Source organism: Crinia signifera, chromosome 3, assembly GCF_055691185.1.
Source record: "Crinia signifera chromosome 3, ASM5569118v1, whole genome shotgun sequence".
NCBI classification, from domain to species: Eukaryota; Metazoa; Chordata; class Amphibia; order Anura; family Myobatrachidae; genus Crinia; species Crinia signifera.
In genome coordinates, this window is record NC_139219.1 from 144567887 (window position 1) to 144593902 (window position 26016).

The window sequence follows — 26016 nt, forward strand, 5'->3', positions numbered from 1 at the left end:
CAGGACATTTATAAGAATTGAATTAATATTGGAGTAAATAAGAGAACTAATTGAGAACTTCAATTGAATTCTATGGAATTCTCAAACAGTTCCACCTTTTGCTACAGTTTTCCATTACTTCATGCTTTATAGATGTTCCCATGACAGTTAGAATATTATGCAGGAATCTTTTATATATACAAACAATGCTGAAGGCAATGTAATTTATTGTCTGTGAACTTGTATTCTTTTATCCGATGAAGAAAAAAAAATTCTCTTGAATAAGCAAAGTTCCGATATTTACATAGTCTGTGTTCGGGTATGTAGAAGAGTTCTTTTGCGGAACATTTAACACTTTTCAGAAGGGTGAAGAACTAATCTGAATGAAGGCATGTATTTGAGCAGAACCTGCTTTGGCGTTGGCTATTTGGATGCATGTTTGCATATCTGAACACCAGGAACAATCTGTGAGAGGCATTGAAATGTGGTTGGAGTTGTTATTACTGCTGCTTTCTTGTAAGCATCAGTGATATCGCTGTATTGTAATGTAGCAGGAAGCATTTATTACAAGCAGACACCTCCGGCAGCAATAGTGATCTGAGTAGCGCAAGCCGAGGCCAGAAAATCTCTGACCTATTCCGGAGATCCCTGACCTCTGTACACCCTCAAATGGTGATGACCAGTGGCAGCTTAGTAAGCAGCACAGTCCAAAATTTAAATAGGGAAGCAACACCAACTGTTAGTGAGTTTGTTTGAAATGGCAGTTGGTGGCAGTTGCTGTGCCTCCCCCCCCCCCCCCTCTGGAGCCTCCACTGGTGATGACATGCCTCAATTATCACAAAGATGCCAAAGCCGCCCCCTCCACATCCCCGAAATGGCATCAGACTATCAGTCACTTATAGCCTGCTGCTCTCCTGCCTCCAGCGTCACAGGACCTGTTTGTGCATGTGCAGAATGGGTCAAATGCAAAGTGCAGAAAATCAGTCATTTGTGCAAGATATCACAGGTGCAAAGACTCCCTATGTGTATTTATCACGCTGCGCATATAGGGGCCCATTTATCATATAACATTATGGCTAATTACGCTGAAGACACCCATTTTCAGGGGTTAGCCTCAAATATTAAGTATCAACTGAATGTATCAGGAGGGACTGCAGCAGGAATCTCTGATCCCTGCTGCAATCCCTTCTGCCCTGCTTACGGCCGCATCCCCCATAGGTTTCTATGGGGGATGCAATGCTGCACAATGTATCAACATTGCAGTAGCCTATGGGCTACAGACCGCACTGCCTGTGGGGCAGTCAGGTCAGCAGGATCGGCGAGAGGGTTAGAACCCGGCAAAGCAGAAAGCAGGGACAGGCTCCTTTCAGAGCCCCTGTCCCCACATCTGCAGGGTAATACATTAGTCTAAAAGGATTGCATATTGCAATGGGATTCTGGGCGGTAAATGCCACCCAGATTGGATTGCATATGCGATCCAATAATAAATGGCCCCTATAAACAGTTTGCTGAGACTGACCACAGTGGCTCGGCCTTCTTCAGTTGGGTTTAGCTCATTCCTATCATAGGTGAGGAGGTCCACATTGAGAACAATGATCCATTTGGATTCATCAGACACCTCTGGCCCTCACAGTTCACATGTACCACCTAAAGTCACGAATGCACCGTAACATTACTGGGGCAAAGCCTGGCAGTGTAAATATTTGCTGATAAATTGTACTGCCACTGTCCGCTTATTGGTAAACAGGCTTCAAAGTCACATAACACAAAGAAAGAGAATTCAATGGGGGGAATTTAATTGTGGGCAAAGGGGCAATACAATATTGGCACCGGCAGCCATGACTCTCACCCCTTCGTCCTGCCGCTTTGCACCCTAATACACTCAAAAGTGCTCCCTGCCCTATGGGTTAATGTTGGTTAGTGTTGAATGAGGGTATATAAAAAACAAAATTGCACTTACCCATTTATGTGATTAATGTAAAGGTATAATGCTGGATACAGATTTATACCTTCCCCCATGAACTTTACATTTGTGTAAATTATCTCAAAAAGAAAGATTGGTAAAAGTAGAAAACACAGTTAAGCTATTGGGATCCCTGAGATATCTTGTGAATGTCACAGAAACTTCACTCAAAACTATTTTTTGGGGCTCATTTATTCTTTAAAGGTGATGTCAATACATCAGAATTGAATGACAAGTCCATCTTCCTATAACTATCCCTCACCACAGGCAGGTGTAGTGTTCCACTTCTAACCTCCACAAGCCTCAATGAACAGTTGCAACACTACATTCATGAACAGTTTCAGCTAGCAACTGTGCTATAGCAACCACACAATCTCTTGTGTATAGGAGCACTTACAAAAGAAAATATAATCTCTAAGGCAAGGTCTTATGGTAAACATGGAGAGAATGCTCATTGTATATTTTGGGCCTTATTCAGAGATGTAGGCAATCCTCACGGTTTGCCTACGTCTCCGATGGAGAGGCGTCTGTGTTTATCTCTGAATCAGGCCCTTTGAAAGGCAATGTTATTTATTAAAATATATTGGATTTTTATTTTATTTATAAAAATGTATTTATTTATAAAAAATGTAAATATACTGTAAATCCACAAAAAAAAAAAAATATATATATATATATATATATATATATATATATATATATATATATATATATATATATATATATATATATATAAGGAATAGTCCACCTTTAGACAATCATTAATACTGCTTGGGTAGACAATTTGGCTTCCAGTGTGGGTACAGACCATAGTCCCCAATGATAATGATAGAGACTGCAGTCTGCAATGATAATTAGTCATACATAGTGGGGAAACATAAAATTAGGTAGCTAGTTTCTTCATACTTTTATGTAAATAATATGATAAATAAGTCCATATGTTCTTCCATTTCTAATCTATACAGACTATTATTTTATTTTATTTATATGACACCACAAGAGTCCCATAGTGCAATACATATAAGAGTGCAGACTAATAAGGGTAATTATATGACACTACAAATGCATTTTACATAATTACAGAGAGAATACAAAATAAGTTATTGGGGTGTACCTATCAAAAACGTGAACATTATCTATCTATCTGAAACACTGCCATCTGTTGGCAGGGAGTGAAACACATCTTTCTCTCTCACACATGCACAAACACAGAGACTATCACAAGGTAGCAGACGGGCTAGATGGGTAGCTTTGAGCGGGCTTACTAGTGTATATATATATATATATAAACATCTATAGTGTCATGATGTTATAGATGCTTCAAAAGCAAACTGTCATGTTAATGCTTTATTCCTCTCATTTCCTTATGAGCCACCATTGTTCATGCAGTCCTATTGTGTTTCTACAAGACACTTGTATAACCAAGGTCACGCTATATAACACAAAGGTATTTTGCAGCATTCGATCATGATGTGGTTAGGCCCCAGCTACTTAGGAAATAATATTGTACCTCCCAACTGTCCCGATTGCCGCAGGGCAGTCACACCTGCGGGCAGCAATGTCCCACAGTGGGTGGGTGGGGCAGTTGTGAGACTCTTTTACTGATCTGCTTAGCATAGCAGCGGTGAATATATTCTGTATACTGGCTTGGCTGCTGAGGAGGGGGGTACTAATTACCTGGGCCTGATGGAGGGTACCCACAGGGCCCCGGTCTGCCGCATCTCCCCCCTCCCTCCCAGGCAGCAGTAGCAGTAGCATGCTGAGCTCTGATGATGTCAGCACAGCACACGCTGTTGCCCTGGCTGAGGGGTTTCAAACCATCACTCTGCTCTGCAAGCTCAACACAGAGTTTTTTCACTCTATTTTTCCCCAAGAGGCCCCCTGCGGTTAGACCAAAGGTTCCCAACCCTGGTCCTCAAGTACCCCCAACAGTGCATGTTTTGCAGGTCTCCACACAGAATCGCAAGTGCTATAATTAGCTCCACCTGTGGATCTTTTCAAATGTGCCTGAATAATGAGTGCACCTGCCGGGTGACCTGGAAAACATGCACTGTTGGGGGTACTTGAGGACCAGGGTTGGGAACCACTGGGTTAGATCACACCATGGTTAGACTTTTGCCATGACTACACCCACTTCTCAGGCACACGCACAGGGAAGTCGCAAGGGAGTACCGGGTCACTGGACTAGTATGTTGGGAGGTATGTAATAGTAGTATTGTCAATAACTGATTCTGGTAACTAATTACTGTTTTCAGGATTATGAAGTGTGAACAACAATAGACCCATGGGTGCAGCTATAGTGGGTGCAGGGAGTGCCATTGTTATGGGGCCCAGAGGCTAAGGTGGCCCACTCCAGGGGCCTGACTCAGCTGCACCCAGATCATAAATTTGACTACTAGGTTTCATAAACTTCTGTGTAGATAGGTGTCTCCAAAGAAAGGTAGAGAGGTGTCACCATAGAAAGGTAGAGAGGTGTCTCCATAGAAAGGTAGAGAGGTGTCTCCATAGAAATTGCTAGGCGACCTTTAAAATGTTGCTATGTGGCCCACAAAGTTCTGGCTTTGCCCCTGAACAGACCAATAAAAATTGAGACTCAAGAGGCATACACATGGGGCGAGTAGAGCCCTATTTTATAGCTAAGCAATCTGACTCCATCACTTAGAAATTAAGCACCCTATAGTTATGCCACCATCGCCCGTAGAGATGCACTGTCTATCCTGTTTAGATCGTAGTGTTTTGCATATAAGCAAAACACTGCTCCGCACAGATCGCTCAGCACACCTTGCAGGTGCGTCGCATGTGTGCAGCGATGTGTGTTGAACGATTTGTGTATAGGCAGCACGCTCAACCCGGGGCACCAGTCATCCCATGTGTACAGGGCTTTATAGTTTTTAAACATGAGTTTAAATTATACACAATTTGGTCGATGGTATACCGTAATTTCAAAATGCACTTTATTTTTTTATCTCTTTCACTGTAAGTTTCTTTTTAAACTTCTCTATGCTTTTCTTTGTGCAAGGTGAATGTTAATGTTATTATTACATACATGTTTGCACGCACATTAATCATAAGCTGTATCAGCAGTCATTAACCAGTTCTAATCAGATTAATAATACAAACGATCTCCTCTGTCTGCAAACTGCCATAAGACCAAGGATCAGTATTTTATTCTGCGTGCTGGAGTCGAGAGTTCAGTGAGTGCATGGTGATTTCAGCAGTGTAACCTTCCTGCTGGAACTGGAGAGCAGAGGCACGGCACGCAATGTAGATGCATTCCTAGAGCTATGAACACTGTCTCTAGACTAAAAAGATTATTAAATCCACCTATTGAAAAATGGTCTCATATACTGGTCTCATACTGTATTAAGAACAAAAGAAACATTTTATTCTATAGAATTTTTATAATCTATTCATACATACAGCATTGTAGAGCTACATAAGCAAATCCATTCTTAGCACCTCACACCCTTTCCATTATGTCAACATAATTTATTTAACTTGTCCATTCCCATATTTATGGCTATTTCAATTAAAAAGGTTCATTTAAATGAAATTATGTAGAGACTGCACTTTCTGCATAATGTTATGAATTGTTGATAAACACTAGGACAGTGATGCCTAACCTTGACACTCCAGCTGTTGTTGAACTACACGTCCCATCATGCCCTGCATCAGTTTTAGCATGGCCAAATAGTAAAACGGATGCGGGGCATGCTTGGTTGTGTAGTTCAACAGCTGGAGTGTCAAGGTTAGCCATCACTGCACTAGGAGGTAAGTTATACCCCTTTCACACCAACCTAAATTCCCGGTTGGGCCCTAGCGTTGGTGTGTAACGTTTCCGGACCAAAATCCCAGCAAAATTTGCCCGGATTTCAACCCTGCTATCGAGCAGGGTTGTTTGCAGGTTCGAACCGGGGTCCTGGCCAGTGTGAAAGAGGTAGGGGTACTCACCCGGGTTGCCGGTCCTCCATGCGTGTGGTCAGGCTGGGGATCCACACAGACGGCGGGTGCAGATGACCGGAGAGGCGGCGGATGAAGATGATGCAGCTCTCCGTCGCCCTCACTGCAGCCGGAGAGCTGCGTCATCTGTGCCCACCGTCTGACCTGTCATCTGCGCCCGCCGCCTGTGTGGATCCCCGACCTGCACCGAGGACCAGCAACCCGGGGTGAGTACTCTCCGCCGCCAACCCACCTCCTGCCGGCCTCTGCCGCCATAACGCCACCTGCCTCCTACGCACACCAGAAAATGCAGCGATGCCCCATCATGATTCTCGGGTGGATCCCTGCATTTTCTGGTGTGAAAGGGATATTATCTGAAGCTTCTAAAAATAAAAAAAGTGATGTTGCCCATAACAACCACTCAGATTCTGCCTATCATTTTCTAGTATGCAATAGAGAGATTATAGGTAGATTGGTTGCTATTTGCAACGTCACCTCTTAATTTTCTAGAAGCTTTAGTAAATTGCAGGAGATGAAGGCTAATTAGTGATGTAAACCATCATCCATATTATTATCAACGGGGGTCTATGGTCTGACTCCTATGTACTTAACTCCAAAAAGCAAAGCTTTGACCCTATGGGTAGGTCTACGCCGCCATATAGTGTAAACTACCTTAAGCCTATAGAGGAATTCTTGCAGAAGAGCGATCTTCATGTGTAGCGTCAGTTTCCCTGGGTGAGTATTGCACAAATGTGAAAGACTCCCCTAATATGCCAGGGAAGTAAATCCCCGTACACACTAGGCGATCCCCACCAACACCATTATTGGCGGCTGGGACTTGGTGGTGTGCCGGCATCGGCAAGTGCATATACACTTGCCGGCGACAGCGGGGAGCAATGGGTGGAGTGGGGCCATGCTGTACCTCCCTTGTCTGTACATACAGGATAAGGGAGGGGGTTGTTAATGATGCCCGGCAGCAGGCATCATTAATTAAATTGATTGTATACACTAGAAGATATGTAAAAGATATCGCTCAGAAAGCCCTTTCTGAGTGATATGGTTTACAATATCCTCTAGAGCAGGCATGTCCAAACTATGGCCCTCCAGCTGTTGTGAAACTACAAGTCCCATCATGCCTTGCCACAGTTTTGCTATTAGGGCATGCTAAAACCATGGAAAGGCATGATGGGACTTGTAGTTTTACAACAGCTTGAGGGCCACATTTTGGACATGTCTGCTCTAGAGGATATGGGGCTTAATTCAAATAGGCAGTGGTTACAGCTCCTGTTGTCCCTGTGGCTTAAAGACCTTATTCTGGTCTGTTCATTCGCACAGGGACCAATGTTTGCCTGTTAGCTGGGTGCACACACCCAAGGCTGCGGCCAGGGGGTGTGGGGCAGCAGTGGATAGTCGCTGGACATTCCCATGGTAATTGGGCCGTGACGTCGGTGCCGGGGGCAGGCAGTTGACATCACCAGATGTGCACGTAAATCTAAGTGCCCTGAGAGTCACTTAGATATGCGTGCACGTTACACATCACCCTCTCCACCAGCTAATATCAGTGCACAAGAACTTGCTTCCTTCTTCAAGGACAAGATTGATAAAATCCAAGATGAAATGGAATGCACTTCTTCAGCCAGTGACTTTCTTACTTCCTTTCCCGAGCCCTTTGCCACTTTCTCCTCAATTGACCCCACAAGTGGGGTTGAAGTATCAACACTCTTCTCATACTCCTACTCCAATTACTCTCCTCTTGATCCTATACCCTTACAAGTCAGTAACACTTTGTCTTCTGTGCTTATCCCAAGATTAACTAAAATCTGTAACCTCTTTCTCTCTACTGGTATCTTTCCTTTTCTGTTGAAGCATGCACTTATTACTCCCATTCTAAAAACACAATTCTGATCTAAACTGTCTCTCTAACTACCGTCTTATCTTTCAGCTCCCATGCCTCTCCAAGCTACTTGAGAGACTTGCCTACACTCGCCTCACACACTTTCTTAACTCCTACAACTTTTTGGACCCACATTAGTCAGGCTTTGGCTCTCAACACTCCACAGAGACAGCACTGACTAAAGTAGTAAATGATCTGGCCACTGCTAAATCTAAAGGCCATTTCTCACTTCTTATTCTTCTAGATCTCTCTGCTGCCTTTGACACCATTGACTACTCTCTTCTCATACAAACACTACAATCCCTAGGTCTTCAGAACACAGCCTTTTCTTGGTTCTCTTCCTACCTATCTAATTGCTCTTTCAGTGTTCGCTTCTCTGATTCTACCTCCTCTTCACTACCTCTGTCAGTTGGAGTACCACAAGGCTCAATCTTAAGTCCTCTGCTTTTCTCAATCTATACCACATCTCTTGGAAAACTAATCAACTATTTTGGATGTCAGTATCATCTGTATGCTAAGGATACTCAAATCTATCTATCCTCCCCTAAATTGACACCATCAGTATTGCTACGTGTCTGTATGCCTGTCTGCCATTTCATCTTGGATGTCATCTCGCCACCTCAAACTCTACATTTCCAAAACAGAATTAATCATACTCACACCAGCCAAGAGTAGTTACCAACCTGATATCTCTATCACTGTTGAGAACACAAAAATCAATCCTACTCCTCAAGCTCGTGCCTATGCGTCATCCTCGACTGTCCTTTATTCCTCACATTTAATCTGTCTCTAAATCATGTTGTAACCATCTAAAAATCATATCCAAAATTTGTCTGTACCTTACACAAGAAACTGCAAAAACTCTAATCCATGCACTCATTATATCACGCATTGATTATTGCAATGGCCTTCTTACCTGTCTTCCTAAGAAAAATCTCTCACCACTACAATCCATTTTGAATGCAGATGCGAGGCTGATCTTCCTGGCTAGACGTTCAACGTCTGCTTATCCGCTCTGTCAATCCCTCCATTGGTTGAATGTATTTTACAGTATTCAATATAAAATACTTCTACTTATTCAAGGCCATTACACTGACTTGTATCTCTGCTTATCTCAAAATACATCCCCACTCGACCTCTCCGTTCTGCATAAGATCTGTGTCTCTCTTATGTATCCCTCCTATTATTCCTATAGATTGAAAGCTTGCGAGCAGGGCCCTCCTACCTCTATGTCGGTTTGTTTCTACCCAGTTTGTTTAATCACTGTTGTTTCCAATTGTAAAGCGCAATGGAATATGCTGCGCTATATAAGAAACTGTAAATAAATAAATTATAAATAAAGTTAATGGCAGTGCTAATATAGCAGATGAAATTTATATTTCTGGACCGTTTTTTTTATAAGCGGCAATCATTTACACTGCAAAACCAGTTGAGTTTTGAGTAAATGTTTGCTGTGTTTAAAGGAGATTTCTTACCAAATCTCTCACTTTCTGATTCTCTCATCCTATTACATTTCACCCAGGAGGTCTTACCTGTTGTGCTGGGGGTTCAAGATTGGGGCAGATGTAAAGTAGAAGGGGATAATGCACCAGTCAATCAGCTGTGTTTGAAAAATGACAGAAGTTGAATGGCTGGTGCGTTATCACCCTGTTATCACTTTACCAGGCTAAATACATCTGCCCTGTTGTGCCTTATAACCAATGCAGGGAAATGGCACTGATGATTCCATTTGAATGTACATATATCTGATTCTATTTCTTGATGTAACAGCTGATTAATATGTATTATGTGATATGGTGAAGATTGTTAGGGGTAAATATATTAAGATGGGAATTTTATTGAAGAGGGGATTTTCCCATCTGTACATGCAGCTCATTCTGACAATATAGTAAGCAACTGCATGTACGCAGCAGGAGTTGAGTGACATGACTGACCAATATTGTGAACGATATGAATCAGTGTGTACTATTGTGTTCTCCTGCGGCACCACTGATAATCGATAACAGTCTACCCAGCTTTGTGGGCCCTACACACATAGAATAGCTAGGTCGCCCTACACACATTGCTAAGTCAGGCAGTGCTGCGCCGTGGTCGCTCAGCACAAAGCGCTGAGAGCCCACACACAGAGCGAGTTTTCAGCACTGTTTGCTGAGTGAGCTGACAGCGCCAGTGTTTTCTGTCAGCTCGCTCAGCAAACAGTGCTGACAGCTCGGGTGCTGGATGAGTGCCCGACAATTGGAACCTGACAGTCAGTATACCCAGGGCCACTGCTAGGCACCGGAGTACCCCAGGCGGGGGCAGGGGGGATGCTCCGCACCCCTTTGATGTGGTGCGGGCCACCGCGGTGCTCCACGGAGGGGGAGGGGGGTTTAGTGATGAGGGGGAAAAGGCAGCGCTGCCAGTCAGTGATGAGGGGGAGAAGGCAGCGCTGCTGCTGGCCAGTGAGGAGGGGGAGAAGGCTGCGCTGCCGCTGGTCAGGGAGGAGGGGGAGAAGGCAGCGCTGCCGCAGGCCAGTGAGGAGGGGGAGAAGGCAGCGCTGCCGCTGGCCAGTGAGGAGGGGGAGAAGGCTGCGCTGCCGCTGGTCAGGGAGGAGGGGGAGAAGGCAGCACTGCCGCAGGCCAGTGAGGAGGGGGAGAAGGCTGCGCTGCCGCTGGTCAGCCCAGCCATCTCCCCATCCTCACTGGCCAGCGGCAGTGCTGCCTTCTCCCCCTCATCACTGACTGGCAGCGCTGCCACTGGCCAGTGAGGAGGGGGAGAAGGCTGCGCTGCCACAGGTCAGTGAGGAGGGAGAGAAGGCAGTGCTGCCGCTGGTCAGCGCAGCCTTCTTCCCCTCCTCTCTGGCCAGCGGCAGTGCTGCCTTCTCCCCCTCATCACTGACTGGCAGTGCTGCCGCTGGCCAGTGAGGAGGGGGAGAAGGCTGCGCTGCTGCAGGTTAGTGAGGAGGGAGAGAAGGCAGCGCTACCGCTGGTCAGTGAGGAGGGGGAGAAGGCCACGCTGCCGCTGGTCAGTGAGGAGGGGAAGAAAGCAACGCTGCCGCTGGTCAGTGAGGAGGGGGAGAAGGCAGCATTGCCACTGGTCATTGAGGAGGGGGAGACAGCATCTCTGGTCAGTGAGGAGGGGGAGAAGGCAGCGCTGCCGCTTGTCAGTGAAGGGGGAGATGGCGTTGGTGGCCAGTGAGGAGGGGGAGAAGGCAGCTCACCTCCATCCAGGGGGGGGGGGCGACGACCTGCTCCCAACTTCTGCCCTCCAGTGGCCGGCGCCCCAGGCAAATGCCTAAAGCTGCCTAGTGGTGGCACCGGCCCTGAGTATGCCGACATCAGAATCCCAACTGCCGGTGCTCTGACAGGGGGATCCCGACTGACAGGGGCTATTCTCCCTTGTAGGGGGTCCACAACCCCCACAGAGAGAGGGAGAAAAGAACCTGTGGCGAGCGAAGCGAGCCACCGAAACTGCAGCGTGGCGAGTGCAGCGAGCCCACAAGTGGCTTCTTTGCACTCCCCCACCCCTTGACAGAGCAATGGCAGTCGGGATTACGATGTCGGTATACTGATTCTCGGTATCCCGATTGTCGGGCAGTCATATCACACAAGAATAGATATATACAGAAATGCAGCGCTAAAAGTTAAGGATTGGATTTCCTTTACAATTTTATTACAATAAAACATGAAAACAAATAAAAAATAATGAGGACAATCAATACCTAATAAAAATTCCCACGAAGATGGAATGACAATCCACCCTGTAGTGAGCGTTTAAAGGAAAGTCCGTTCCTATATATGTCCCTAGGTAGTTCTGTATTTAGTGAATGCAAAAGTGGTCAGTGTGCCAGTATAATTAATATGACAATATATGACAAGCACCCTCAAAACGGCCCTTCTCTTGGTTTAGAGATTAGCAGTTCTTTTCCTCAGTCATACCACACCACTGGCGACCAGTGAGGTTGATGGACACTGCCCATCAATCTCGGCCAGCAACACGCGGGGACTCGCATTGCTGTCGGTATAGCCCCTACACAAACTCTGATGTAGGAGCATTTTCTAAGTGACTTTGCCAAACTAAGCAAAGTCACTTAGAAAATGCCTTAATATTGGCATGTGTATAGGCCCTATTAGACTCTTCAGGGAGATGGAGATTGCTGTTATTTCAGAACGCAGCAGGATAGGCAACTATGCATACACACCTTCAGAAATGTGTGCTACTGTAACTCAGACTCCTAAATTCATTCAACTTTGTGTCCAGATTGTCATATATGGGGGTCATTGAATGGGATTACACTGACAGGAAGGAAAATGAAAAAAAAAAAAAAAAAAAATGCAGAAAAATGTATTTTCCTGTGAGGAAATGCTTAGTAGGTGGCAGTGCTGGACAGGGGGCGCCTGCTCCACCCTCTAGCTATCCGGCCGGGATAGGAAGCCAGTCTAGTAGTCTCGCAGATGACAGCAGTCAGAGAGTGAGCATCTGACCCCCGGCGCCAGCACACAGCTGCTTCTGGCGGAGACAGACTTCCCTCTCCCACCCCGTCCCAGCCATTGCTGCTCGTACATAGCAGGGACCCCCAAGTGGAATAAGCTCAGCTAAGGGGTGATGACTGGATCCCCGCACACTGTCAGCTCAGGCACCGGTTACTGATTGCTGACTCTTGGACTGTGATGCTGCAGTGGGCAGAGCCGTACAGCCAATCTCCCGCTATACACTTATCTGCCCTATGCAAATCAGCGCTGCTGCAGGTGATAAAGCGGTCGGCTGCACAGAAAAAACTCCCTTTCCCCATATACAACTCAGCCTGCCCCGGTGGAGAAGAGGAACACAGCCTGGGGATTGCTACATGACCACTGCTGCTGCTGAACTTCAGCATGAGAACTAAGGCAGAAAAGTCCCCTCTAAAAGGTAGGCTGCAACTCTGGGATCTATGTAATGATCTTCTGCTTATACAAATTATAGGGCACCTACTGAACTCTGCCTTTGACCCTCAGCCTGGGCACAATGTACTGACAGTCCTATATGTAGGGATCTATGTATGAGTACTGCTGGTGGCATTACTAAGCCGGGGGTCCTTTTACTATTGTTCTTTGACTTGTATACAAGTTATATAAGTGATTGTACAATAGCTGTTGTGTACAGAGATCCGATGGAGGTCAGTCTCCTCTCCCCAGCTGTGTGATGTCTGTAATCGCTTTATTGAATTACCATTGTGTAGGCATCCCAGTGTCAGTGACTGGGGCGGAGGTGGCAGCTGATGGATGCTGAGATCTGAGAGATAACACTTGGGAAACTAGATGACATTAGTATGTTACGGATTGGTGTCCTAGTAGGAGTCATTGTTGTTGTTTTTTAGATGTATCCAGGTTTCATGTTCTCACACTCGTTATTCAGACATCTGGGACATTATGCATGGATTAGATATTGTTTATATAATCAATTAGAGTAGCATACATTGTATTCTCATCTCGACTGTAGAAAGAGTGTTATGTATGTTCACAGAATAAAGACCTCAGATTTCATTCAGTCATATTTATAATCGCCTCAAAAAACAATTTCAGGTATATTACAATTTAAGATCTAGAATATGGCGAATCCATCTGATGCCCGGGTGTATATAGCGTGATGACTTCTTTTTTTTTTTTTTACTGTACTTTACTTTAATCATATCAGAAAATAAATTCATAATATGACATGACAAGTCCAAGCCTCCCATTTGTTTATGATGACATATAGCGCCCCCTGGTGGCTGCCTGGTGCATTCCTGATACTATACTTCTAGTGATGCTAGAAACCCCGGAGGCTGGTGCAGCGCCGCTTATTGCCCCGGGCTAGATCCAGGTCCGATGATTCCTGCAGAGACCAATGCACGTGTATGCAGACACTGCTGTACTGCGTGCGTGATGATGCGGAGTCCATTGGATGAGCGCTATACAGCCAGGGGGATATGGCATCTCCCTGCACATAACTCCATGCACCTATATAATATCTGTAGAGTTTAACTCCACGTTATCCGCCAGCCTCTGTCTGCAGGGACAGATGAGCAGCCCTGTCTATGCTCACACCCCCACAGGGACTCCCTCTGTGTGACGTCCACGGAGGGAGACATGTGCTGTGCGGGGGAGAGGAGTGGGTGCCGGGATGCGTGGGAGAAGCAGCACCTGCTCTCTGTGCGGGGTACCACCATAGTGGCCCGTGCGCTGTGCGGCCCCGGTGTCCCTGTTACTGCCGGCACAGTACACTAATAGGTGATGAATACTTAGGGTTACCCGGCACTGTACAGTAGTGCGCAGAGGTGCAGCTAGCCTCTATTATACTACTATTGTATAATCCAACTGTACAGTGATGTCACCGGTGCCTTTACACAGGCACCTAGGGTATTACAGAGCAGGATCCGGCTAATAACGAAAGATTGCTATGTTGGCTGCATGTTATGTGCCGCTCAGTACATGTATACTGTGTAGTGGCTGTGTAGTATCACACAGGGGTATATATATATATATATATATATATATATATATATGTGTACAGGTGGCGGCAGACTGCGCTCGGGGAGCGGTGACACGTGTCCTGCACTCGGGTTAATTACCGCTGTTGTTGCTAGCGGTGCCCTCTCCCCGCGGCCTGGGTACACACTCACAGTGCCCGGTGCTGCGCTCCATATACTAGTTAACTGACTGACTGTACATAAAGTTCTTCTGCCGCCACCTCCTCCCCCAGGGGAACAGTGCTGCCCCGCCCTCTGTACGTCAGTCCCCGGACGAGGGGCGGAGCAGGGCGAGGCGCCATCTGACTGACCCGAGCCAGATCTGGTCGCCCTGATCCTGTGCCAGCTCTGTCACTTGCTGCTAGCCACGCCCCCAGCTCATCCTCTATAAGAGCCCGCTGTGCTCCGGCTGAGTCAGTCAGCAACAGTGTAGCTGTAGCCGCTGCATTCTCTGTCGGGCACAGTCGGAGTCTACCTGTTGGATTATTATCCCGGCGATTACGGATTTATTATACCCAGCAGAGCAGCTATGACAGTAAAGACAGACACCGCGCCGACTGCGCTAACTTACTCTAAAATGAGGGGCATGGTAGCGATACTCATCGGTGAGTGGCTGGACCGCTACCCCTGTGCGGGATCTATACGGGAGCGCTGGCTGGATGCTGGGTGCTGGGGACACATTCTCCCGAGTCTGCTGTACTGACTGAGCGCTTCTTGTTTTGTGTTTTACAGCTTTCATGAAACAGAGAAGGATGGGGCTCAATGACTTCATTCAGAAAATCTCCACCAACAGCTACGCCTGCAAGCAGTAAGTGCCATTCTTCTGTCTTTTTATTCATTTTTTTTAAATGCAAATAGTATGCAGCTTTAACGGAGTTGTTTTGCTGCCAGTGATATGCAGTCAGTACATTGGGCATAGCTTATTCTATGCAGTCTGCAGGAAAGCCCTGCTTCTCTAGTGATTGCAATGTAACCTGTAGATACCAGAGTGTGCATAACATGGGACCCCCTGAGCTGGCATAACTAATGTGCCTCCGAACACAATGCAGATGGGTATCAGTTGGAAATAGAGTGCATTTTAATGTTCTGAACAAGTTTTTATTAATGATCTGAAGCAGGTCTATTTCGGTACAGTCCCCTGTTCTGAATGTGAACCCGCAGTGTCATGTCCATGTCACAGGCTTCTGCTTATCAGCGGACTCACAAGTGCATGGTTTTAATAGTGTCTATGAAGAAATGTTGCATTTATTTCCATAGGGAGAACTACATGTTATTTACAAAAAAGTAGTTAAATGAAAAGATTAATATATGTCGGTTTGTATCTACCGAGTTATATAAGAAACTGTAAATAAATAAATGATAGCTTGAGTATGTGTAGCTGCACATGATGTGGTGAATGATGCGGCCTCTTTGTATTTTTAATGTAGTATTTTTTTTCCTCATTACAGTCCTGAAGTACAGTCCATCTTGAATATTTCCCAAGCTCAAGAGCCAGAATTATTGAATGGGAATTCCTCTCCCCCTGTAAGTAACCACCAGTGCTGTAGATACAGTTATAGTTAACATTTTAGCTGGCTGCAATATGTCAATTCACTGACTACATCTAGGAGCTCTATCTAATGTGTGTGTATGTATACATACATATGATCTGCAAGTGGATCATAGGGTGTCTGGCCTGCTAAATATAATACATGGATACAAGGGCAGAGCTCTATTAAGCAGATGCCCTTCGCTCTCTGCAGGCTCCCATTTACTTGCCTGTTTCCTGCAGTCACCGCATAACTTAACAACATAATAGGAAGCGTGCCTGCATTCCTAAAAGTTTTTCTCTATTCACTTTGAATAGGTTTTTTTCTGTGCTGCCTGTTTCCACTTCCAGTAACTGAATTGTTTTTATATTCCAGCCCAGCCCATCCCAGCAAATCAATCTTGGTCCTTCATCAAATCCACAAGCAAAGCCATCTGACTTCCAGTTCTTAAAAATCATTGGGAAGGGAAGCTTTGGAAAAGTACTTCTGGCGAGACACAAAGCTGATGAGAAATTCTACGCAGTTAAAGTCTTACAGAAGAAAGCAATTCTCAAGAAAAAAGAGGTAATTAAGCTTAGCATGTCTTTGCTTCTCCCAATGACTTATAAAGGACTTTCCCCTGCATGGGGAACGGTTATCGCAAGAGATCTTGAATAGCCAGATCTTTACATGTACTTTTCCACATGTAATGCATTATAGACCTAACCGTAATATTTTTTCTTCATTTTAGGAGAAACACATTATGTCTGAGCGCAACGTGCTGTTAAAAAATGTGAAACACCCTTTCCTGGTTGGACTCCACTTCTCTTTCCAGACAGCAAGCAGATTATACTTTATTCTGGATTACATCAATGGTGGAGAGGTAAGAAGAAACTCCATAAAGAAAGTTGAAAATAACATTGTCACTGTTTTTTTATTATGTTGAAAATCAAGTTGGGAACTAGAAAGTTGCTTTATTTAGCATTTCCTTGAAGGCTGCCAAAATCTAAGATTCAGCTGATAAACTTGTGACTTCCAGCCATTGTTTTACTTGCAGTGTATGTACGCCATCACTAATGAATTGTATTTTGCACAGCTGTTTGCCTTTTTAATTCATCTTTATTTTTAATTTCTCTTGCAGTTATTCTACCATCTCCAGAGAGAACGTTGCTTCCTGGAACCTCGGGCTCGGTTCTATGCAGCTGAAATAGCCAGTGCACTGGGATACTTGCATTCTCTCAATATTGTTTATAGGTAAGTTCGCTAAATTCTTAAATCAAATTGGGGCATTATCCGTTAAATACCAACCAAGATAGAACCTTTTACATAGAACTGCTCTATAATAATCAAGAGAAGCCAAGTTGCACCATCCCTAGACTTGATACCAGCTATAGTAATGTTAGGAAAGGTTGGTAAAGCCGATGCAGGCTGTTGTGTGAACAACACACGTGAAGCTAAGAAACCACTAGTTGTCCTTTGCCACATTATGCTCAGAGCTGATGCAGTAGAGTTTTTTGATACAGCAAATATCTTATGCCAATCTATGTTTTCTTTACAGAGACTTGAAACCTGAAAACATATTACTGGATTCACAAGGACACATTATTTTGACTGATTTTGGACTTTGTAAAGAGAACATTGAGCCCAATGGCACAACCTCTACTTTCTGTGGCACTCCTGAGGTATGTCTTTAGAAGTATTTGTTTTATATTTTCTGCCTTTTCCTAAACGGTTCTTCTTTGTGTGACTGTTACCACACCATCTAATAGGTTATGTTTGTTTGTTTTGTTGCAGTACCTTGCACCAGAGGTTCTTCACAAACAGCCATATGACCGGACCGTTGACTGGTGGTGTCTAGGGGCAGTTCTGTACGAAATGCTGTATGGCTTGGTAAGTAGAAAATGTAACCAAATACAACTGCATTGTTTAAGTGACCAGCGCTTATGTTAAAGAAATGCCTTGGTGTGGGGCAAATCCAATTACCTAAAATTAATGACATTTTTTTTTTCTCTCCCACAGCCACCATTTTACAGTCGAAACACAGCAGAAATGTATGATAACATCTTGAATAAACCACTACAGCTCAAACCAAACATAACCAACTCAGCCAGAAACCTACTAGAAGGTCTTTTGCAGAAAGATCGGACTAAGAGAATTGGTGCCAAGAATGACTTTGTAAGTATAAATTCTAAATATAAATTCCCACACTGAACAGACACTCAAAACACGTGTCTAATTACTTTTGATTGGTCTAATCCAATTCCTCCTTTGCTGACAGATGGAGATTAAGAACCACATCTTTTTCACTCCAATTAACTGGGATGATCTCATCAATAAGAAGATTACCCCTCCTTTTAACCCAAATGTGGTAAGTATTAGACTTTATAAAGGCATTGATGTATATTTTTAATGTTTATGTGGTAACCTAGAAGTGCTGGCATTCTTATTGGCTTGGATGTAAATGACAGGGTTTCTGGTATTTTTGTAAAGCATTGCATACAATGTTTCTACTGTACTAATAAGGTACAGTGTTGATAAATGGAGGAATTATACTTTATGGTATGGCCGGACAAGGATTTATACATAAATATCAAGTTCCTCTATATTTGGGAACAAATAGTACTCCTAATAAGAACTACTCACAGATAGAGATGTAATTACCTCAGAAGAAGTTGGTCGACGCGCAGAAAGGTCAACATGGGGTTTTTCGCGGTTTGTTGTTTTTTTGTTTGTTTTTTACCCGAATGTCGACATGGACACTGAAATGTAGCCCCTCGTCCCCTTGCATGGCTCGCTGCGCTCGCCATGCTTCGGGCACAGTCCCTCGCTACGCTCGGCACACTATCTTATTCTCCCACCACGCCCTAGTGGATGGTAGGGCATAAAATACCACTTGTCGGCTGAAAAAAAAACAGTGAAAAAACCCCATGTCACCCTAATGCTTGTGTTGACCTAATGACATTCGACCAACCAATGCTTGTCGCCCTAATGACTTATCCAATTGTGTGACATCCTGTTAGCATGGCACAAACCTAAAAGTAATGCTCTTGTAGTGTGACCTCATTTGCAAGTGCATGTTCTCATCTTTTCTTGTCCCCTTCTTTTTCACAGAGTGGCCCAAGTGATTTGCAACACTTTGATCCAGAATTCACAGATGAACCAGTTCCCAATTCCATTGGTCAGTCACCTGATAGCATCCTCATAACAGCCAGCATTAAGGAGGCAGCAGAAGCTTTTATGGGCTTTTCCTATGCTCCACCTATGGACTCTTTCCTTTGAGTAATGTTCTTTTATTGTGGCTATTATCAGTTGAGTCACTTTGGTCGAATTTTTTTTTCCTAAGAAGAAAAAAAAAAAAAGAATTGCACATCCTTCATGACGGCATCACAGCCTTAATTTCAATACCACCAGTTTTTCTGGAAGAACGCACAGTGGAGCTTAGTCAACAAGGGAAAAGTGACTTTAATATGGGCAAGGCTGCGAGTTACTCACAGCTTGTGTCTAAAGAACCAGATCTGCAAGTGTGAATGCAGGTCCTAGACTTTGTACACAGAGGAGTACATATGAAGAGTGGAAACGGAAGAGGCATCAGAGTTTTTGTGTAGTACTGTATGTTTTTCTTTTTCAACGTGCCTTTCTCAATTCAGAGATCCAGTGTAGTCTGAGAATTGTCCACAAGACATGGAGGTTCTTGGGTGTGGTGGCTCTGGTTTCACAAGTGAACAATGGTATGAGTGTGATGATTATCACAGTATGACTGTGGGGTTTTCACACCTTAATGTGACACTAATTCTGGGGCATTGTAACTTTTTTCTTCCATATGTGGAAGCTAAATTAATGTAAATCTTGTTTCATTTAGATAGTACTAACTAAGTGTATTGCCATTGGCTTGCAAAGATTTTTTTTTTTTTTAATGCTTGAAGTAAAGCATTGCTGCTATTCAGATTTCTATTTTTAGAAATGGTTTTATGGACCAAAATGCCCCACATTTAGTTGTTCAAAGCTGTAATATGTGGTTTTAAAATACATTATTTATGTTATTTTTTGACATTCCTGACCATCTTTGTGTATATTGTACATAAACAAGAGCTGTATATTTAAAATGACAGATGTATGTCTAAGAGATAAACATTATGCCAATGTACTGTAAGAGAAAATGTATTTTTTTCTTTCTTTTTTTTTTGTGACCAAACCTAAGGGTTTGCAATAAAACTTTAAAAAAACTTATATTCAGCTTTTCTATATTGGTATGAAAAAGGAACTCTGAAATTCAAGATACACTGTAGCAATACAATGTTTGGGATGCCATTATTATGCAGATATATCATGAATTATACGTTTTTTTGAGAATTCACAACACAATTCTACAACTCCTAGCAGCCAGTTACCTTTGGACAATATTGGTCCTGGTACAGTTGATGACATTACATGTAAATATCTGGTTATTACTGGTACTATTATTGCTGTGTAACTGACTTAAAAGTGTCTCCCATTATGGCTTCCGGTTCTCATCTGGTATCTCCAGTTTTTTTCATGTCACCATATGGAAAATGGCTTTGTGTGCATTAATCTAGCTGATGGGCTCTTGTGGTTCGGCATTAAGTTGATTCTAAGCTGACCATAATAGTCTAATATAAGCAAGCCTGTATCTTGATGGCCTAACCAAGTAATATATTTTATTTACCTGATACAAAAGTGCACATGTAATAAGCATCTTGTAATGTTTATCAACATACACTTAGCAGTGGTTCCCAAACTGTGTACCAAGGCACCCTGGGGTGCCTCGGGACACTTGCAGGGGTGCTTCAGGTTGGTCCAGGATGACCTCAAATTATTTCTGGTCACTGTAACAGACAAAACCAGTGCTGGTGGCTGCCATTAAATGTGTGGACAAACAGAAGTGAGTCCTGTCCCTTACCACATAAGTGAACCTAAGGATCACATAAAAACAATCGGTACTTATGTATTATCTGGGCTCCCATGTTAAATGCACCCCATTTTTTCATACCCCTACTATCCAACTAAGCATGGAGTTGATTTTATATAGTGTGGCGAGCCACCGCGCCCGAAGCGTGGCGAGCGTAGCGAGCCCCGCAAGGGGACACGGTCTCATAAGAAAAATGGGAGCCCAGATATTACATAAGTACCAAACAATCTGCTTAATTTGATAATTAAAAAAAAAAAAAAACTTTTGGCCTAGCCATGCCATGAAAAAAATTCTGCTACTCCCATGGTGCCGTGATACAAAAAAACATTTGGGAATCACTCCACTAAGGCCAAGACTATATACTAATGCACTCACTCTGTTATGTTTTCATGGAACCCTGATTATACTGTTATGTTGTACTGACGTATGCACACACAGTTAATGTTACCATACTACTTTTCCAGAAAGGATGATTCAAAGTTGGGAGCAAAGCCAAAGTTTCTTTGTAACTAGAACAAACCATATTACAATGCAAGGGGTGAACATACAAACATATTTGTGCATTCAGAGTAAATTTCTGGCTGCTTTTTCAGAAATAAAAAATATACAACTTTCATTTTTATACAGCAACTTTAAATGTAAGACCTTTTGTTTACAACACGAGACTCCTGGGCTTTTAGTTCCACTATCCATGTAAACTACAAGGCCTGGGTCTCATGTTCTGAACTATTTACCATTACTTTGGTTCCAACTCTGCATCAGGCCTTTGAAGTCAGCTTAGAATCCTACATCATTAATTTCAACATAACAAATAGGTAGATATATGAAGCAGTGATAGGAGTGGAGACTAATCCACTTTAACCCCTTGAGTGGTGGGTTTTTCTGGGGCAGGACCAACATATCGGGGCAGGTTTGTCCTGCCCCAGAAAACCCCACCACAGAACTGAACTTCGGGGCAGCCCCTCCCCTGTCACCCCCCCCCACCCTGTTCTCACCACCACCCAGTGCAGACTCCCCACCCTGGATCACCTGCTTCCATTCACAGCAGTTCCCAAACATCAGGCTCAGGGATGTTCAAGGGGACTCGGGCGGCCAAACTCCCGAGCACCTCCGAATTTTCCCGAGCGGGGCCTGCTGACGGCGCCTGGTCACTGCTGTGAATGGTGGCGGGTGCAGGGGAGCCCCGGCATATGATCTTGGGGGTGTGGGGTGCCTCTAGAGGTCTCTTTTTTTACTTAAATTTATAATAACCACATCAATGGTATGCCTGGAAATCTTCCGGGAGAGCCCGCTCCTGCAGCACGGAAAATTTCCGGGCATATCACCGAAGTGGTTAAAATATCTAAGCATTTATCAAGTGCACTCTTCTACCTTTATATGTAAAATATGTGCAAAATTATATGCAGCTGATTGGTTGCCATGGCACACCTCCACTCTTATTGCTTCGTACAGCTACCCCTCAGTTTGTCATTAGGCTTCAAATGGGCTGTATTCCGTCACATGGGTACAGGTTGGTATTATAACTTGATCATTATTGTTTAGCACTCCCACTCGAATCCAGCTGGAGGTATATTGGAAGTTGAATCAGCCAGCTGTGTTCTGTCTTGGCCATAGAGCAGAGGTTATGTTTTGCCTGTTGTGGGAAGATCCTGCAATGTATACAGTATAGCCAGGTTATCACAGCTCAATTATCGTGCATGGCTATGTCCAATACTTATGCATGACTGGGATCATGATTGTAGCTTACCTCCTTTAAATATAAAAAAGTTAATTAATTATATCCATTAAACAACTAAATAATACCCTTTTATACCAAAAACACTGGGTCGCACCCAGGTTTTCGATCCCCGCTTCAAGCCGGGTGCGACCCGGCGTTTGCCCCCTTTTACACCGCCATATTCCCCAAGCACCAATCGCCGCAGCCGGGACCCGGACAGCTGCGCTAAGGTAATCTGCTGGGCTGCCCCCAGCCACCTTACACCCCCCAGCCCCCGTCTGGGAGGTGAATGGATGCCGCACACAGGCATCCATTCACCTCCGCTGCTGTCTGCAGAGTACAGCAGACAGCAGCGGAGGCTGTGTGTGCCCCCCGCCCAACCTGCGGACGCTGCGGTCCGTAGGTTGGATGTCCCCCATTCATGTAAACGGGAGCAGGGTCAGATGACCCGGAGTACCCATTTACACTGCCCTCTACCCAGGTCCTAGCCATGTTCTACCCAGGTCAGGGCAATTTGCCTTGGGTTTAGTGCGGAAGCCCCGGACCCGGGATTGTGATGGTAACAGTCATCACATGCTTTAAAACCCTTTTGCTATAAACATAATGGTGAGTTTAAGTGGCAGAAAGTCGTTTTCTCTTAGGGGAAACAAGAATACAATTAAGCCATATACATATACAGTATTTGTATACTGTTTTTGTTTTTTTTACTGTTTTGGCTTATTTTGCTGTATGTAGAATTTTGTATGGCATAAGCACTCTTGTTTGACAAGTAATTAGTGTCTCCTATTGATTGCTTCATTTGAATGCCACATAAACTCTGCTGCAAAGCTTGCATTGTATCATGCAGTTGTAACCCTTCATAGAGTTACAAATATTTGTTATCCTCCATTACTGAGCTCCTATATAGATATGTTCTGAATTACTTCTGCTTGCAATACTTTATGCTGCAGAGGCCTTTTCTAGATATAAGCCTCACTTTGCTGTCAAATCAGCATCTAACTACAGTATTCAGCTTATTTTGCCCTCTGAATACTGGGTAGGAAGATGGTAGACATATGAAAAGGACCCCTTCCGTCTAACTATTGAAATAACCATGCCTGGTAAATGCAGTATTTCATACAAAAAATACCATACACATAAGAAACGGTCAACATGCACTAGGTCAACACTTATAAAAGGTTGACACAAGCAAAATGTTGACATGGCAATGGTCGAAACATAAAAAAATATTCATAATATATTAAATTTTTTGGACTTTTTCATGCTTTAAAATCCATGTGGACTTCACGTGTGAGTATACGTGCTCAAGTGTCAACATTAACTTTAAGCTATAAACTCATTTTGCTCTTTTAATGTGTCGACCTGTTGCTTGTGTGGACCTTTTGTCAACCCTTTGATCCACACCCTAACAAATAGGGAGAGAAGGGTCTCGTTTAATGAAAATTTTACCCATTCTTTATTCATTACTAAACAAAAAAAAAAAAATCAATTGAATATCGCCCCACGATCACATGGGTGATTGGGTACAATATATCAATTGAATATGGCCCTTAAGCTGTTTACACATGGGACGATTGTTCTAAGCGATTTTGACTACATCGTCAAAGAATGTTTCCCCGAATCGCCCCATGTGTACACAGCGGGCAACAGCAATACTCAGCTGAGTAGACACTTCAGGCAAGAATATTCTTGCTAGACGCTGTAATGTCTATTCAGCTCTATGCACAGGCTGCTGCTGGGGATGGACGCTGGCTTATCTCCGGCAAAATTGCTTTGGCAAAATCGCCCAGCTGCAGCCTGTCTGTACGCCCCGTTAGTGTCTTAGCTTATATCCACTGTGACCAGTTCTCAATCTATATGCGAATCTATGTATATCCTTTGTGATATGTATGTAAATGCTAAACTAGAATCTCTACAATAGTATAAAATAAAGTCCCCGGTAGTTGTTTGGCTGTTCACACTAATCGGTACTTCCTCATCTTTGCGACCACCGCTTACGCTACAGAACTTTTGTAGGGCTCCCTTCGCTCGCCATGCTTCAAGCCCAGTGGATTGCTCACTCACCACAACTTTACTAAAGGTAATAGATGGTGACGTGGACACTGGACAATGGTGAATATAGCGGCTAATGCATGGGTCTTCAACCTGTGGCCCTCCAGATGTTGTGAAACTACATGTTCCAACATGCATTGCCACATTTTTTCCTATAAGTGCATGCCCAAAAACCTCAGGGCATGCTGGGACATGTAGTTCCACAACATCTGGAGGGCCACAGGTTGAAGACCTATGGGCTAATGTAACTGGCGTAGCGGTGGCCACAAAGGAAGTACCCACTCATCTTAAGAACCACTGAACAGATTTTGATCCGTTTTTCATAATTCTATAGAGCAGTCCTCGAGAGCTACCAACAGTTCACATTTTCCAGACAACCTAGCTGCTGCACAGGTGCACTCATTACTCACTGACACATTTTAAAAGATACACAGGTGGAGCTAATTACTTCACTTGTGATTCTGTGAGGAGACCTGCAAAACATGCACTGTTGGTAGCTCTCGAGGACTAGGGTTAGCTACCCCAGCACTTAGGGTTACCACCTAGTCCCTTTAATTCCGGACACATATTAATTACACAGGTTCTGTGGCTGGCTGACTTCAAGACTCCACTTCACCTGATTTTAAACTGCCACAGAACCTGTGTAATTAACATGTGTCCGGAATTAAAGGTCCTAGGTGGTAACCCTACCAGCACTAGATGATATAGTCTACAAAAATATCATTAACAAATGAAATAGTGCATGCACAATGCATGCAGGCAAATTATATAGTGCATGCACACTGAACTATATTGTTCAATGATGTCATCAGGCCCAAACACCGCTCAGATGACATCATTAACAGGAGCATGCATCATTAATGGTATTGAGCATGTAAAGTAGACAATATTACAAATGATTTTGTTTAGAAAGCCCAAGCTGAGCAATATTGTTTGTAATATCTCTTATAGGGCCAGATGTACTAAGCTTGAAAAGTGATAAAATGGAGAGTGATAAACCACCAGCCAATCAGCTGCTAACTGCAATGCTACAGGCTTTGTTTGAAAAATGACAGGTAGGATCTGATTGGTTGATGGTTTATCACTCTCCATTTTATCACTTTTCAAGGCTTAGTACATCTGGCCCAGAGTGTGTACACATGGTGAGACTTTTCCTTCGATTTTGACTATATAGTTCAAATCGATTCAACATTGAATGGCCATCTAATGTATTTTTGCAACATTAGATGCAGATTCGATAATGATGCGCGCTCCTGTGTAGTGTAAATTGAACAGAAAAGTAGACTTGTCAGGCGAGATTACATAGTATAAATCTAATGTCAAAAAGTGAAAATATAAAAGCAGTAGAGAAATCAAATAGGCCAAATCGAATTGATAACCCGGTCTCAGCGTGTGTACACACCATAAGTGTGTATGGGGTTTTAATCTGTGTAAACATTATGGGCGTGATTTTGATTGGAGAGTAATTTAATAAATAGGTAACATTGTACCCGGACCAACCAAGTTGCAATGCAAAGGGATCAAATCATTTTTATGTTTTGTGCATACAGGGTACATACTGGCCGCTTTTA

The 26016-nt window shown here is 43.8% G+C and overlaps 2 protein-coding genes across 4 annotated transcripts in view; both read left to right on the forward strand.

The window, feature by feature from the left end:
- SGK1 (serum/glucocorticoid regulated kinase 1) overlaps positions 1-19976 on the forward strand; it is a 150663-nt gene extending 130687 nt beyond the window's left edge. The window contains exons 1-11 of one of the 3 annotated variants that reach the window (XM_083176660.1): positions 12203-12662; positions 14974-15049; positions 15690-15765; positions 16146-16334; positions 16501-16632; positions 16891-17003; positions 17308-17431; positions 17544-17639; positions 17769-17924; positions 18028-18117; positions 18861-19976. In XM_083176660.1, the coding sequence (XP_083032786.1) occupies positions 12629-12662; positions 14974-15049; positions 15690-15765; positions 16146-16334; positions 16501-16632; positions 16891-17003; positions 17308-17431; positions 17544-17639; positions 17769-17924; positions 18028-18117; positions 18861-19028 (1254 nt within the window). In that variant the 5' untranslated portion in view covers positions 12203-12628 and the 3' untranslated portion in view covers positions 19029-19976. Of the gene's footprint in view, positions 1-12202; positions 12663-14641; positions 14847-14973; positions 15050-15689; positions 15766-16145; positions 16335-16500; positions 16633-16890; positions 17004-17307; positions 17432-17543; positions 17640-17768; positions 17925-18027; positions 18118-18860 lie in introns of those variants that run through there. The other 2 variants (XM_083176659.1, XM_083176658.1) reach the window with 2 other exon arrangements.
- The window catches only part of SLC2A12 (solute carrier family 2 member 12), a 278913-nt gene that overhangs the window by 86566 nt on the left and 166331 nt on the right, over positions 1-26016 (forward strand). The window lies entirely within an intron of this gene.